General features: G+C 47.9%; 1 protein-coding gene across 1 annotated transcript in view; it reads left to right on the top strand.

Annotated features, from left to right (window-relative positions):
- The window catches only part of DNAH8 (dynein axonemal heavy chain 8), an 8,835,797-nt gene that overhangs the window by 6,437,657 nt on the left and 2,380,388 nt on the right, over nucleotides 1-17,752 (top strand). Inside the window, exon 61 of the mRNA XM_069608756.1 lies at nucleotides 12,005-12,127. Within this exon, the coding sequence (XP_069464857.1) occupies nucleotides 12,005-12,127 (123 nt within the window). The remainder of the gene's footprint in view (nucleotides 1-12,004; nucleotides 12,128-17,752) is intronic.

Genomic DNA, 17,752 nt, shown 5'->3' with positions numbered 1-17,752 from the left:
GCGCGGAGCGGGGATTGCCCCGTTCCGAGCCTCCTCATTGGCTGAGGGGCTGCCATGCCCCTCGCCGGGAACAGAGAACCCGGCACGCACCACGGCACGGGAATACCGTGTGATATGGGGCGTAAAAGAGCCAATCAACACGTTGGATTCCCGGTGTGCCGCGCGTGCCGGGTTCTAATGAATAACAATGGTAGGTTCCACGTAAATCTCCTTATCTCAAATGTGTCAGAACGAAATTGAATCGTCCACTTTTAAAACCTATATGCTGCCATAACCCAAGGATCCAAATGGGTAAAAAACCAAACAGAGCGATGGAACATCAATTGAGACGAAGATGATATCAAAAGAATGATCAGCAAATTGAATGCGTCATTCAGGCCTGGATGGTTTAACAAACTGTATGTTGAAAGGAGCCCCTTGACTATGGGCAACATTTATGACAATCTTGTTTAAGAGAATCATGCAACATAAAAAAATTCCATCCTCTTTTACAAGTGCCATCATAGTCCTGCTCTTTAAAAAAGGGGATAGAGGAAGTCCCAAGGATTATTACCCAATAGCCTTATCTGATGTTATGAGCAAAATATTCAGCTCTGTACTGCTACGAGAGTTAACTAAATGGCCAAAAAGTGGTTGATTAGGTCCCCGTCAAACGAGGTTCATCAAGGGTATCGGCACAACCCTAAATCTCTTAATCCTAAATATATTAAAATTGAAGACGCTACAAAAAAGAACTAAATATGTCCTTGCATTCATTGATTTTGAACAAGCCTTTGATAGTGTGGACAGGGGCAGGTTGTGGTGGAAAATAAGAGAATGACACTGCCCACCCGATCTATTGGAGGCTATTGTGACCTTGTATTCAAATACAACCATTCAGATAAGGCTGAACAATCAAGGACACGTCACAAACAAAATACCAACGAATAAAGCACTTGAACAAGGATGCCCTCTTGCATCCATATTATTCAATTTATACCTATCAGACTTCCCTGAATCACAGATATTTGTTGCAGCATTCCCCCTAAAACTAGCTAACCAGCATATTGCTTAGGGCTTTTATGCAGATGATATGTCATCATTCACCAGACCCAAATAGGGCTACAATGCAGATTGAAGGCCTTTGAAGAATATACTAGAGCCAACAACCTAAGAATAAACACCAAAAAAACCTGTGTTTTAGAATTGGGAAATAAACGGGGAAATAGCAGACAAACAAAGGGGACCTTTAGCTGGCTAATAAAGGTAAAACAACTTAAACAAGTCAAATCCATTGATTACCTAGGTGTTCTCTTCAATTGCAGCATAAATGAGAAAGAATGGCATGATACACTGGGCCTCATTCTGAGTAGGGCGGTAAGGGTTAACGGTCACTGGTAACGAGACCAGTGCCGTTAAACCCTTACCGCCCTACTACGAGTTTCCTTTGCGGGTCCTTCCTTAACGCCTGCTTTTAGCAGGTGTTAAGGACGGGACCCGCAAAGGGACTCCGGCGTCAATAACTGTACCGTAATTTACGGTACCGTTATTGCTGCCTTCCCATTGAGCCCTATGGGGGCTCAAATGGGAATGGGGAATGGCCCTGGTGAATGGGGAATTACCGGTCCCTCCGACCTCGGAATGGACCGGTAATTACTCCATTCACCAGGCCGGAGTTTGGACGAGTTCAGAGGCAGCCATGCCGCAAATAGTGGCGTGGTTACCCCCGAACTCAGAATGAGGCCCACTGTGTGCAAAAATAGGAAGCTTAATTCCACCTGCCAAAGCCATAACAAATAAATATGGAATATATACACTGGTACCAGTGATCACATTCTACAAACAGAAGGTGGTACCAGTGTTAATCTATGGGGCAGAAGCATTATTGAATCTGTCCTGGAAGACTTGGCCAGCATTGGAGGGACTGTTCTGGAGCCAGGTTCTGCGACTACCTAGGGGGCTTCAGACCAGTGCCATTTGATCTGAATTAGGACTCCAGTCATTGGAGTCCCAAGTTCTATGGAGGTTCTTATCCTTATAAAGGAAATGCATACTAGAAGAATGATCTTCTTTCAAAGTCATAAGAACGGAAAGGAATGGAAGAAGAAAACATCTGGTGGTCCACTGAAAAGACAAATGTTTAATTTGGCTTAAAGAAATATGAGCATTAACAGAAACGTTGAAAACGAGTCCTGATATGGTTAAAAGGAAGTTAAAAGTACATGATTGGATTCAAACGCAGGACAGGAGATCTGAAAATCGAATGTGCATGTCAAACATACCTCATAGAAGATACCTAAATGATATACCGGATTATCTGAAAAAATGTCCATCAGGACACTACCAGGATATGTTTCTAAGATTTAGGCTCAATATATGACCAACAGGTGAAATGTTATACCTCTGGAAAAAACACCCACATGGTAACCCATGGTGTAAATTCTGTCAGAGAATCCAAGTCAGGGAAACTTCACATCTAATGATTGCCTGACCCGTACTGAGAAATCTGAGGACAATTCACGTGGGAAATCGAATTAGTAAAATAAACTCGTTATCTGTGGACGAATGGTGGAATAGGATTTTAAGCGGGGCTGATGTGAGCCTAACTTTGGCAGCAATTACGTTTTTGGAAAATGTCTTAAATGAAAAACAATCAGAATGAAACTGTTAGGCAATGCCAAACTGTTAAAATGATCATAAAAGTGTAAATGATTGACTTACTAGATGTAACACACGGATGATGATCAAAAGTCATGTTGTTTGAAATTTAAAAGATTTAGATAAACCATATTAAATTAAATAAAAATAAATAACTAATGAGTAGAAAAGCGCTTGATATATGAGTTCTATATACATTTCTTTATTTATTGTAGAATCAGTTGCATCAAGGGAATCTCCTAATATAGTTGCGTTTCTCACAGCTTAACCCAATTACCTACACGATTATGCATCACATTACCCGATGGTTTCTCTATCGTTTGACATTGTCTCCCGAGCTGTACACCAGCATGCTCATTGTGGTATACTGAAGCATAAACAGGCTTTCCCTTGGAAACAGGATGCACACCTAGATCGAACAAGCACTGACACGTCATCGCGCTGCGGCGCATGGTCACGACTAGCAAACCGTGAGTATTTGTGCCGATCTGGCTACCATGGTAATGCTCTTACAAGAAAGCAACACGGATGTGCCATAGTGATCTATAATCACTGCTCGCATTCACCAGAAAACGCACAACCAGGAGTGCATGGTTTGCACGCCAGGTGAGACACGATCGATTCACATTATTGCTTTGTTGAGCTATAGCTTCAATTTGACAGAAACCCCATAAGTGTAACACGCACGTTGGTGTGTTCCTGTCTTGTGTTGAGAGTCGTGAAGATATAGGAGACCTCCGTCCCCAAGTGCCGCACAGGGAGAATCACTTATTCACTCCCTGTGCAACCTTTGAGGCCACAGGTGGAGAAAATCCGGAGCCGGAACCGAAGTACTAGGAACCCCAAGGCAGCTGTGAAAAAAGGCAATGATTATATACCAAGCAGACAGGATACTACATGTATTAGCCAGAAGACAATCAGAGTCTTACCGGGGATCTGATGAAAGGGATGGTGAACCTGAACGGGAGGATGGTTCCGGGACTCACGTAGGCAAAGGACCCACCCTGCGGGATAGGTCTGGATGGTCTTCGCCAGTCTCCACCTGGAGAGTGTCTGTATTGTAGAAGGGCCCCAGGTAATCAGATGGCAGCCACCAACTGGAAAGTGAGATTACCCGTGCAGAGGTGCAAGCAGGGAGGCCCAAGAGAGGTCCGTTGCAGAAAAAGGTCTGAAGCCAGGAAGAGCCGTCCGAACCAAATGGAAGAACAAAAACGCGATCCAGAGGAAGTCCGTAGTTCAGTCCGAGGTCAGGAGCCGTAATGAGCAGAAAAGCCGATGTAGCAATAGTCCAGCGTGATCCACAAGGAGTCCAGAAAACAAAAGCCAGGTCCAAGGAAGCCAGGTAAGCAACATGGGTGAGTAAGCCAAACAGTGTTCCCAGGTAAACCAGCTGTGAAGCGTGGTGTACCGGCACTGCACTGCTTAAATACCGTCTACTTCCTGGTCACATGACACTAAACGGAGTCACGTGACCGCGAACCTGGGGCACGTGACCGTCTCCTCGGGTCACGTGATCGGGCCACAACGATACGAGCGAGTGTGTTACTGCTCGAGCGGTGGCCTAATCTCCATGGCAACTGCCAATGGAGAAACGGCCGCAACCGCGACTGTAGGGTGTATGGCGTTTGTCTTGCTAGCGCGCGAGCCAAACTGGGTTGCCTGCGTGAGCCCCGGGAAACAGGTGAATGGGAGGGACAGGTTACAAGACTGGGTGACGGGACATGGCCGGAGGAACGACCCGAAGGCATGACAGTTCCCTTGTTTCTTATAGGCAGCGATGTGACTTACCCATGAGGAGCGAGTACTACCCTCAACACTTTTGATGGTAAAACCAGACCCACAAGTGTATGTAATCTTTAGTTCTATGTGCACCGATATTAAGATTTGAGTTAAGGTGTTTACTGAGATAAATATTCCTATTTACAGCGGTTCGCAGCAACTTAAACGACACAGGAGACAACATTGAGTAGTATTCCCTCCCAGGACTGACACCTATCATGTCCTTGTGGTAAGAGGAACTAAATGTCTATCATTTCTCATTCTCAGAATCTACCCGCCACCCCTTAGCTAGCTTTGCTTTACACAGGTACCATTACTTTGCAGGAACACAGTCTCTAGGATACACATCGATTTATGACTTTTATCCAGGCGCACAGGCACCTGGGCAACCTCACTTTCCCAGATCACCAGGTACTGCAGTGTGTTCATGTTTATATTTCAGACTAAAATATGTCTATAGTAGAATTTCTGCTAGTTCTTATGATCTCTTTCTTAAACATTTGTACAATATTGTGTAGTTATAGAGCCCGCCCTGAATTACATTTTGTCTGAAATGCATCGGCAAGGGCCTCATTACTACAAAAATGGAAAATGATAAATAAGAGATTTTTACCCACAAAAACTTGGGATCATTATATTAATTGTATTATGTTGATTGAGTGTTAATTGTGTAGCTGTTATAGACTTCTGCTCTGTTTTTGTTTTCTTGTATCGATGTACTGTACATCAGATTCTGAAGGACGCCTTTAAGTTTCCATGCATTATTGAAATAACTAAAATTCATTTATTATATATACTAGGTGCCCACCCCATATCTACTTATTTTTCCGCTATGTGGGTTGGCCCAACCACCAACTAGCTTAATCCTAGCATCCTCAAGGATTCCAAAAAGGCTTGGGCCCAAGGGTTTTTGATATCAACTGCCAATAAATTGAAATACCTCAACACTATCAGTCACAGGGAAAATGGAATCAATTATGCCACCAACTCTGCCAACTCCATACAAAACTGATTAGCAGACTTGGTCGGATGATATACCAGTAAAAAATCCACCAAAGAGGAGGCATTGACAGGCATATTACATGTAACAGATCTGAGTCCCTTATGCTAATCATTTTTTCTATCCAACATTTTGAGAGCATCTCTAAAAACGATTGCAACTCCCCCGCTCAATTCCGACGCTCGATTTTCAGTGATGCAGAATATCCTTGGAGCACGAAATCATTCGAGGCTGCCAGAGAATGCTCTCGGAAACAACGTTTCTTTGATACAAAGTAGGTAAAGATCAAATCTTCAGTCATCTCATGAAGAAAAAAATGTTTTTATAATGCTGACCGTGTATTAGGCAGTAAAGCCCTAATCTTCCCTGGGGAGGTAGACACCTGCTCCCAAGGGCACCCGGATGCATATACCTGGGGTTGAGGACCCTGCCAGTTAGTCCTACCTTCAAGGTGGCTATCTGCCAGTTAATGTCCATATCCCCCCTTGATTATACAGGTGCCATGAGCCATGTGGTTCAGGTAAATTCTTGATGAGAGCAAGTGAGACACACCTTGCCGGAGTCTGACTCCAAGCTACCCTACTATAATATTCCATTGCATGCACTTTGACATTAATACAAGCAAGAAAGGGCCCTTCATCAGCTAGCACAGGAACCTCTATTGGGGCCCTGTGGAGCAGGATCTCGCATCCTCCTCTGCCATATGCAAAACATTTTCCAAGACCTTCCTTACTCATGTGCCCACCACCATTATGCGGCACACCTCACAAGCCCAACCGTCTTAATTCCCAACAGCTGCCCTCTCGCCAGCACCACAAGCAAAGTAACGTGTCCCCAGTCCAAAAGACAGAACAGGCAAAACAGGTGTTGCGCTGATGCAGGCCTTTAATGGCCGTTCGTCCCCAAGCGATTGCTTCTTCCTACTACAGACCTTAGCACTTGTGGTATATTCCTTGGTCTTATTAATGAACTTCAATAAGTTATCGCTAGTACCAACTCAGTACTCACCTTCATACTCACTTTCATAGGATATCAGCGGAATATGGTTACTCTACTGGGATGAAAGGGTAGAGCCTTCCCAACTCAAGAGAGAATAAAAACCTTTTTGGAGTTGCCAATGATTGTCCTGCAATTGGCAGAGATTACTGGATCTGGTGGCATCTTGTGTTCCAATGATTCTGCACGCAAGTTTATTCATATGGAACACTCAGTTGCATCTGGCATCCAGCTGGAAGCAGGACATTTACTTGCAGTCATTATTGATCTCAATTCTCTCTCGGGTCCAGCAGGATATCTCTTGGTGTGCTCATACACCAAACCTCTCGCTTGTGGCTCTATTTTCTCAGCAGGATCCCATGGTTTCTATTTCCATGGACTCATCTTTCCTGAGTGTATGTTGCCATGAGGAGCTGTCAACAAGTGCATAACCTCTGGGGGCAAGAGGACAGGGAAGCATATCAACATTGTGAAGTTGTAGGCAATCTCTCTGGCCCCTTGTCCTTTTTTTCCTCTCTTCAGGGTAAGTGGATACTTATTTTAATAGACTATCCTATGACAATGTTTTATATGAAAAACAGAGGCGTATATGGTCTTCCCCACTACAGACTCCCTCACAGACTCACATATGTACCCCAATAAATTTGATTTTCTGTTGGATCTGACAGATCCAATTCTCCATAAATGAGAGATTCCCTAGATAGATTTATTTTTTACTCCTCCAACAAGACGTGCCCCCTCTACAATTGAAGAAAGGTCAGAGGGAGCGGCTCTCGGTTTGCCTTTTCCTTTCAGCTGGGACTTTTAGTTTCTATATGCCTTTCCCTCCCCTCTCCAAGGGTTATCCACAAGATACGCCTCAGCAAGAGAGCATACTCGTAATAGGATTTTTCAATTCAAAATGTTAATATTTCGAATGGATTGTGTCCTCCCACATTGTTCTCATCTTATGATATCTTCTTTCCCAGCTTCAGCTGCTTCAGAAAATAACATTCCTTCGGGAGAGCGTGCTGTGCGTCAAGACGGTCAACTCGATGTCCCTCAAGGGCTTCCATCTCGGCTGACGACATCGTCAAGTACATATACCATGTGCAGCGCCAGTTGGCTTCGGTTCAGTTTTTCTGCCATTGCTATTGCTTCAAGAATTACAGCGTGCTTAAGTTTTCTTCAAAAACGACTCCAAAATGGCCTTGTCTTCAGCTCCGAATACTCCGAAGACAGGCTTCAAAAAGTGCCAAAAATGCGGTGCCCAGATGTCCATCACGGACCTGCATAAGATATACATCTGGTGCCTGGGCGTCAAGCATGTGACCGCCGACTGTCGATTCTGTTAGTCGATGACAGGTGAGGCCTTAAAAGAGCACAAAGTGAAACTCTCGGTGGGTAGGATTGTCCCCAGATCCATGTCCACTCCTTCGAAATTTGGGTCATCCCATGAGTCGAGAGATTCCTCTCCTCACACAAATAAATCTAAGAAATGTTCCACTCGAGGAGCAGACACTCCTTGTCATCATCAAAAAAATCAGCGAAGGCATAGATCATCTTCTTCCTCTTCTTCTTCTTCAGATGAAAGGAGCATAGTCTTCCCGACTAAATCCTCCTCCAAAGATGAGTGAGAACTGTTTAGGAAGAAAATGTGCAAAATCTTTGAGAATCAGGCCCGTCCTCCTCAAAACACAAGAAAGGCCATGCTACGGTTCATGACAAGCATGAGGCCAAGGTGAAACCCAGCGCGCCCTCGAGCCTGGGTCATAAGCCTGAGACTACTCGACGAGATGAGAAATCATCAAAACCGTCGAGTCAATGGTTAAGTCCTTTGGAGCACAAGAACAAGGTCATGCTGTCGACACCATTGACGTCGACTCCATCAACGTGATACTAAAAACATTGACGCCGACTGTAGATTCTTCTACGCCTTTACCACAAAAAAGCCAGGAAAAGGATTTTCAACCTTTACCTAAAAAGGATTTTTTTATATCCTGAACTTATATGAGGGCTATGAAACCTCAGATGATACACCTCCATGTGGTCTCCAATTGGATACCACTAGTAATCTGCGTCTTTGCCTCTGAGGAACGAGATGAACTCTCATCAGTGCCATACTTTTGTGGACTTTTCATTTGTCTTCTGTCTCTGATATCATGGTCAGTTGGTCTAAACTGGAACTGGCCAATATCGTCTACCCCTTTGAGTGCCTTGCCACTGCAGGGCATCCCTATCTCCTGTAATTTTTTCATTCTTTGGCTCATGCTCTCCATATTTTTCTATTATTGAAAGCTGTCTGTGTGTTCTACCACCCTTTTTACCTTGATACGATCCCCTTCCTTTTGAGGGTCCCCCTTCCTGGTGTGTCTCCTTGTCTGGTTTACTATCCTTGTTAGCCTTCTTGTGTGTCTCTTCAGGTCTCCTGCTTAGGTGATCTCTGCCTTGTGATTGATAAGTGGATGTCACTATGTCCCCAAATGGCCCCTTTTATTCTTGCTCATTTAACTGGGACAATGTTCTATGAACTTCTAACCTTGCAGGCTCTCCTTTCAATAAGGGTAGATTTATGCTCTCAGCTGTTTCATAATTATTGGATGCTATGGACAAGCCTAAATTCATGGCAGCAGCAGCGCCCTGTGTTCCCATAATATCTGCCAATATTTATGCTAAAGATGTGATAGGTGGAATGCCTATCAGCTGTAAATAAAGCCAGCTATAATTTGAGATCCAGCTGTCACAGCTTGCTAAAGGCAGTGTACAGCCAGAGGGAAGGAACATGGCTAGTGCCCTATGCCTATGGCTATGCTGTGGTGTATCCTGGGGATAGGCGGCTTGCATCTGTCCTAGCCTTTCTGAATACCACTTGGGTATGTCCTCATTTCTGGAAGGGCATGACCCTAATATAATTCTCAATTTCTGTAGCTGCACTTCTCCTGTGTCCATCTGTCCATGTGGCTGCTCCCAGGTGCTATGCCATGCTGCGCAGCATATTGCAATGCAAGGTTACGTACAGTGTCAAAATGTGCAGCAAGTAGTTGATAGTCTGTTTGTAAGAGTGGGCCTCTGCGGTTTGGATGAAACCGGGCTACAAATTCTAGTGACAGGTTGGGTGTGGCTAATGGTCCATGTCTAGCATTTGTTTGTGGATAAACTAGATTACCTCCAGACCAGTTGACATGATTTATATGTGTTAAAGCCAATCCAGGAAACTGGTATGGGCGATGTTGGATGGTTTCTAAGTCTCAGGAGAGTTGCATACATGTTATTTACCTTGTTGGCTGGGGTTTTCAAATAAGTGAAGAGCGATTCAGAGAGCAGCCCTCCGAGTTGACCAATTGCCACTGTAAAGTTTATATTAACTCCCTGACAGTGTGATAACCTATCCAATCAAACACCACCGTCCTGCAATGGATGGGAATATTGATTTCCTGATTGTCCATCTTCTGTACCCAACTAACCTCTTTTTATTCAAAAGCTTTTTAAAAAAAATATTTTTGCCCAGTCTGTTTATCGTGACTAGGGCATGAGGTTATTTTATTATTAGTAATGCTACGGGCATCTCTAAGAAGTACCATCTGGCGTGCCACTTGTCTTGATTTCCTATGATTAGGCGTGGCCGTGTCTCTTATCTCTACCTCGTTTGAGGCTGTGAAAACAGACCCCTGGTCATCGGTCATTCATGTCAAAACTCACCCTAGGATGTGTCTCAGTGATAAACGACAGGCATGTCTAGGTTCATGTGCGTATCAACATGATTAAACATATACAGTCAGGAATGGTAAAGTTCTTGAACTCAAACAGATACAACTCTGATGCATTACTCTGAATCATACACTTGGCACAGGAGTTACCATGTTAATATATTCAATATGACCCCCTATCTTCTGAGGGTTCTTATTTTCATTAAAGAAGCTAAAGCAAAAGCAGATATAACATAACATTACATCAGACCTATGCACAAGATTGCCATGTGGGCAAAGAGCATGTTTGAATGTGTAAATAATAGAACAAGTGGTGGTTTTAGTTTAACAGCATGTGTAACCTTTCTCCCTCATTAAGCTATACTACATTATACTATACGCCATCAGCCTCCATGCCCACAGAAAGCCCCCACCTGTCACTCATGTTTAGAGTGGAATGTGCTTCAAATGAAACGGCTCCTTCTTGGGCTGAGAACTTCTCCTTAGTTGGGCCTGGCTGTCTTGATCCTATGTTGCTGCTCTGCACTCCTCCCCAGCCGCTCCGGCTTGAATGGACTGGCAAGTCTGCTGGACTTCCTCCTTTCCCTTTTTGTGCTGGGCTATATATGTATCAAGTAACATGGTGGCCCTGCAAGTGGGCGTTAGTCATATCCACTGTTTGGAACAGTGAGGGCTAGAGATAGTGTGTCACTGTGATTGTTCGAGGTAGGCCTCCTATGTAAAACTACATTATGTGGGTTTTTGCACCTTACAGTGAGATCTCTGCATCTGTTTAGTAAATGCCTTCAATGTAATCCATGGCAATCGTGAAGCTCTGCAGTGTTACGCATGGTATGCTTCTGCGGGCTATATTAGTCGGCTGTCTTATCAAGAGACATCTCTCTCAACTGTGCGAATGTGCATGATGTTTCTGTTCGTGTCTGTCAATTTCCTGTTCTTGAATCTTTATCAGATACAACACTTCCCCATGTGCGGTCAAACGGCTGCTCTCAGATAACACCTAATGGTGTGAAGTTAAAACAGGCTGTTAGCTGTCATTTGTGGTTGGCCCATCTGGCAGAACAGGAAAGCCCCACTTCCTGGATATCGGCTGATATTGCAGAGCCTACAAATATTTGTTCAGCAAGTGTCGCACACTAACCTTTTATGTTAAAATGTGCTGTATATTTGAAGAACATTTTCCATTGCTTCAATGGCTACAGGCTGCATGAGATATGAAAAGCTGTCTTTTACATCTTTCATTGCTTCAATGGCTACAGGCGACCACATTAAATATGAAAAGCTGTCATAAATTAGGCTGAGTTCATGTCAGAGGCAGGCACATTTGTTCTGTGGTGGTCCCAGTGAGTGTCTTCCCTATGCAGCCATCTTGATGCCACAACAACAATCAACTTTTCAGACTATTCTTTTTTGTCAGGATTGGGATGAAGAACTGCTGGACTCAGTGTAATGAAGAGAACAGTAAGTAATCTGTCGATTATATACCAGGACAAGTTCCTCAAACACACCATGGCTATCATTGTTCTGATTCATTTATTGTGGTCAATGCTGGGGATCAATTACACTATCAAAACTATTCTGAACAGATTACACAAGGGCTGGGCACACGATTTAGAATGAATCCATTAGCTCTATCATTAATATCCGAGGCATGTCTCATGGAAGCTAGATTCTCCTTACAAGTTGCGGGGACATTTCCTTCAATAGCTATATGTTTTGAAAATCCTGATGAGTTTTAGTAGTATTAAAAAGATTATTATATTAGGAGTATGTGATTATGACAGTGCAAATAATTATAAAAAAACGTGAGCTATATCCCCATTTGTCTGCTACTATTTTTGCTTTGCCTTTGCATTTCGGTTACAAACAAATTTGTTAAGAATGTGTTTTTTGCTATTTATTTCAGATTCCAAGCTATGAATTTCTGTCCGAAAAACTGCAAAGCTTTCAAAGACAACTCAATGAAACAATTAGAGGATCTTTTATGGACTTGGTATTTTTTAAAGATGCAATGACACACTTAATAAAGGTACATCAGTATGTGTGTATAATTTAAACCTAACATAGACCATTTCTGAATGTGTACATTGGTTTTCTTATTAAATAAATACTAAGACTTAACTATTTGATACATTACATGGGAAAATAAGATTGGCTAATGCAAGAAATGTGCATGTTTGTATTTTGTATTTATTTGTATTTATTAATTGAAAAGGAATTGCCTCACCAAGAAGCTCTGTGAAAAGGGCACTTCGATGGTGCTTTACATAATAATTATAATTCATACTGGATGAGGTGGTAGGGTGACAGATATTAGCCAAATCTACATATACAATATACAATACAATAGGCATGGTTTTGAGGATAGTTTTGTGGATGATAGCACTATAAGGGTTTCTGAAGGTGCCTCCCCCCACCTGAGAGACATTGTTTTTCTTAAGGGTGATCGTGAAGTCAGTCAATTTTGGAATGTCTTTCATTTCTGGGGTTAGTGATTTTCAGTGATGGAGATTTAGAGGGTGAAGAAGAAAAAGTGGCAGTCAGCAGAGGATGGACAGTTAAGTTGAGGAGGACTTAGGAGTGTTGAGTGTGAGTGTGTTAGTATTCTCAGATCGATTCAGCCAGGTAAGGAGTCTAGCCCCTGGATGGATCACATGAAGAAGACATTTGAATAGGGAGTGGGTTTTCATGAATATCCGACCCACGTGAAGGAAGTGTGTGCAGGCTGGTCAGGATAGCGAGAGGTTGCTGAGGGTTTGGTAGCAAAGTTGATTGCATTATTGATAGGAGCAAAGGAGCTGAGATGAAATCCTATGAAATGGCTATGAGCGGTATTGAAGCCTGACGAAGACAAGGTTGTCATTGAGTTTTTTGTAACAGTGAAAGGCCTTATGGAGATCAATTTAATGAATTTTCAGGAGGTTTAAGCCTGGTAGCCATAGCTGTGGAGATGATGAAGTGTTGACGTTTCATACCACTGTCAAAGAGAACTTCTAGTTTGCAAGCCTTGTGGGGGTGGTGCAATAAATTCACTGTCAAGAATATAATGGAGTGGAGAAGGTGTATGGCATTGGAGGCCGGAAGGAACATCACTTTGGTTTTAGAGGAGTTGAGCATCAGGCGATGTAGTGGGTCCAGTAATGGATACCAGATTGCCTGTTAATGAAGCAAGAGGAGAATTCAGGTCTGAAGGAGGTGAAGGATATTGAGAGTGTTATAAGACGTCACAGAAACTCATAAATTATCAGAAATCCTCATGATGGTGTTGAACATAGGCAGAATGCAGACTCCGAGGGATGGCTACTTAGTAACTTCCAACGTATGGAAGTCCTCATTTTACTAAAACAAATGTCCTTCCTAGAATTATGTACTTGTTTATAATAAGGTTAATTATAAAGATATTTCATTTCTATATAAATTGATGGAGAAGCTTTCAAATGGAATCTAATAGTGTGGGTTACTGCTGATAAAGTTTGTAACTTAGCAGTAGAAGGATACTCTTTTGGTAAATCCCTTTTGGAATATAAATATAAATATAACTAAAACTGCAAGCGATTTCATGGATTGTTGAAGATTATTTGTGTGTTAGGATAACGAGTGACGATAAACTCTTAAACAAGTATCGGGAATGCTCTACTCGTTTAGGGCAAATGTCTAACATGATTCCTAAAATCATGTATTAGGGCAGAGTTTTGTTTATAGATTAACAGGCCGATTCATGGAATAATTAGCACGGCGCAAGTGGGCAAAAACGTGCGAATCGCAGTGGAATTGCGAAAATCGCAGTGCAAGTGTGAAAATCGCACGAAAAGCAGCGCACATCGATTCATGGAAGGGCGTGCGCGAAAAAACCATCTGATGTGCGCTAAAAAAGTGCGCGGCGCACGTTGGCGCACAGGCCATCTAACGGCGTGCGCCAGGTCACAGCGAAAAATGCACAGGCCACAGCGAAAATCGCACATAGCGCGGCGCACGCAACAAAAGTAGGCGGAACACGGGGCGTAACACTCGGAATGGGGAACAACTTGCCAAAATGTGGGCGTCACGGGGGGAGTACAGGGTGCAAGTGCGCGGAACGCCCACACGCTCGCCTACAACACGTATTCATGGAATTGAATAAGGCAAAACAGTGCACGGTCAAACCAGCGCACAAGCACAAACACGACCGCCACAAGAAAGCAGGCGGTAGCGTCCCTGCGCCTGTAAAAAATGTGCGCCAAAAGGTGCGCCAACAAATAGCACCTATATACAGCTATGATGAATGTCCTATACTGTGGCCCTCCAGGACAAATGACGTGCAAAGGGGTACCCACAAACACGGACACCCGCTGCCTGAAAAATAACGTGTGCGTGTATTTCGGGGTGCGCGGGAAGTTTCACACGCGAATTGGCTGGGTACGTGGATTCCAGGGGTGCGTGGGAAGTTCCACACGCGATTTGGCTGGGTACGTGGATTTCAGGGGTGCGCGGGAAGTTCCACACGCGATTTGGCTGGGTACGTGGATTTCAGGGGTGCGCGGGAAGTCCCACACGCGATTTGGCCGGGTACGTGGATTTCAGGGGTGCGCGGGAAGTTCAACACACGATTTGGCCAGGTACGTGGATTTCAGGGGTGCGCGGGAAGTTCAACACGCGATTTGGCTGGGTATGTGGATTTCAGGGATGCGCGGGAAGTTCCACACGCGATTTGGCCGGGTACGTGGATTTCAGGGGTGCGCGGGAAGTTCAACACGCGATTTGGCTGGGTACGTGGATTTCAGGGGTGCGCGCGAATTTTCACACGCGATTTGGCCGGGTATGTGGATTTCAGGGGTGCGCGGGAAGTTCAACATGCGATTTGGCCGGGTACGTGGATTTCAGGGGTGCGCGGGAAGTTCAACACGCAATTTGGCTGGGTACGTGGATTTCAGGGGTGCGCGGGGAGTTCCACACGCGATTTGGCCGGGTACGTGGATTTCAGGGGTGCGCGGGAAGTTCAACACGCGATTTGGCTGGGTACGTGGATTTCAGGGGTGCGCACGAAGTTTCACACGCGATTTGGCTGGTTACGTGGATTCCAGGGGTGCGCGGGAAGGTTCACACGCGATTTGGATGGGTACGTGTATTTCGGTGTTGCGGGGGAATGCTACACGTGATATGGCCATGTGGGTCCCCCCAGGTGTTCCCTCTACACCCTCCACGGCCCCTGCAGGCAGCCCACACCACAGGGTACTACCCTGCACCCCTGCTCATGTCCCACAGGCAACCCATCCACCATGGCCATGCCCACCAGCCAACCCACATGTCACCTTGCACCACTGATCACCAACACATGTCTCCCACCCCCCAGCCACCAGGGGCAGCATCCACCAGGCCCCCACTCATGTCTCCCACTGCCGCCACCCCCCAGCCACCAGGGGCAGCCTCCACCAGGCCCCCACTCATGTCTCCCACCACCCCCACCCCCCAGCCACCAGGGGCAGCCTCCACCAGGCCCCCACTCATGTCCCCTATTACCCCCACCCCCCCGCCACCAGTGGCAGCCTCCACCAGGCCCCCACTCATGTCCCCTATTACCCCCACCACCCCGCCACCAGGGGCACCCTCCACCAGGCCCCCACTCATGTCTCCCACCACCCCCCAGCCACCAGGGGCAGCCTCCACCAGGCCCCCACTCATGTCCCCTATTACCCCATACCCCCCAGCAGTCAGGGGCACCCTCCACCGGGCCCCCACCCATGTCTCCCACCACCCCCTACCCCCCAGCAGTCAGGGGCAGCCTCCACCAGGCCCCCACTCATGTCTCCCACCACCCCCACTCCCCAGCAGTCAGGGGCAGCCTCCACCAGGCCCCCACTCATGTCTCCCACCACCCCCACCCCCCAGCCACCAGGGGCAGCCTCCACCAGGCCCCCACTCATGTCTCCCACCACCCCCACCCCCCAGCAGTCAGGGTCAGCCTCCACCAGGCCCCCACTCATGTCTCCCACCACCCCAACCCCCAGCCACCAGGGGCAGCCTCCACCAGGCCCCCACTCATGTCTCCCACCACCCCCACCCCCCAGCCACCAGGGGCAGCCTCCACCAGGCCCCCACTCATGTCTCCCACCACCCCCACCCCCCAGCAGTCAGGGGCAGCCTCCACCAGGCCCCCACTCATGTCTCCCACCACCCCCACCCCCCAGCCACCAGGGGCAGCCTCCACCAGGCCCCCACTCATGTCTCCCACCACCCCCACCCCCCAACCACCAGGGGCAGCCTCCACCAGGCCCCCACTCATGTCTCCCACCCCCAGCCACCAGGGGCAGCCTCCACCAGGCCCCCACTCATGTCTCCCACCACACCCCACCCCCCAGCCACCAGGGGAACCCTCCACCAGGCCCCCACCCATGTCTCCCACCACCCTCACCCCCCCCCGCAGTGCTGGGGCAGCCTCCACCAGGCCCCCACTCATGTCTCCCACCACCCCCACCCCCCAGCAGTCAGGGGCAGCCTCCACCAGGCCCCCACTCATGTCTCCCACCACCCCCCAGCCACCAGGGACACCCTCCACCAGGCCCCCACCCATGTCTCCCACCACCCTCACCCCCCGCAGTGCAGGGGCAGCCTCCACCAGGCCCCCACTCATGTCTCCCACACCACCCCCACCCCCAGCAGTCAGGGGCAGCCTCCACCAGGCCCCCACTCATGTCTCCCACCACCCCCACCCCCACCCCCCAGCCATCAGGGGCAGCCTCCACCAGGCCCCCACTCATGTCTCCCACCACCCCCACCCCCCAGCCACCAGGGGCAGCCTCCACCAGGCCCCCACTCATGTCTCCCACCACCCCCACCCCCCAGCCACCAGGGGCAGCCTCCACCAGGCCCCCACTCATGTCTCCCACCCCCCAGCCACCAGGGGCACCCTCCACCAGGCCCCCACCCATGTCTCCCACCACCCTCACCCCCCCGCAGTGCAGGGGCAGCCTCTACCAGGCCCCCACTCATGTCTCCCAACACCCCCACCCCCCAGCAGTGAGGGGCAGCCCCCACCAAGCCCCCACTCATGGCTCCCACCACCCCCCACCCCCAGCCACCAGGGGCACCCTGCACCAGGCCCCCACTCATGTCCCCTATTACCCCCACCCCCCGCAGTGCAGGGGCACCCTCCACCAGGCCCCCACTCATGTCTCCCACCACCCCCCCCAGCCACCAGGGGCAGCCTCCACCAGGCCCCCACTCATGTCCCCTATTACCCCCACACCCCCGCAGTGCAGGGGCACCCTCCACCAGGCCCCCACTCATGACTCCCACCACCCCCACCCCTCAGCCACCAAGGGCAGCCTCCACCAGGCCCCCACTCATGTCTCCCACCACCCCCATCCCCCCGCCACCAGGGGCACCCTCCACCAGGCCCCCACTCATGTCTCCCACCACCCGCACCCCCCAGCCACCAGGGGCAGCCTCCACCAGGCCCCCACTCATGTCCCCTATTACCCCCTACCCCCCAGCAGTCAGGGGCACCCTCCACCAGGCCCCCACCCATGTCTCCCACCACCCCCTACCCCCCAGCAGTCAGGGGCAGCCTCCACCAGGCCCCAACTCATGTCTCCCACCACCCCCCAGCAGTCAGGGGCAGCCTCCACCAGGCCCCCACTCATGTCTACCACCACCCCCAGCCACCAGGGGCAGCCTC

Source organism: Ambystoma mexicanum, chromosome 4q (genome assembly GCF_040938575.1).
Source record: "Ambystoma mexicanum isolate Mex_15411 chromosome 4q, UKY_AmexF1_1, whole genome shotgun sequence".
Classification (NCBI taxonomy): domain Eukaryota; kingdom Metazoa; phylum Chordata; class Amphibia; order Caudata; family Ambystomatidae; genus Ambystoma; species Ambystoma mexicanum.
The sequence above is the reverse complement of the archived record's forward strand: the minus strand, read 5'-3'. Positions and strand labels throughout refer to the sequence as shown.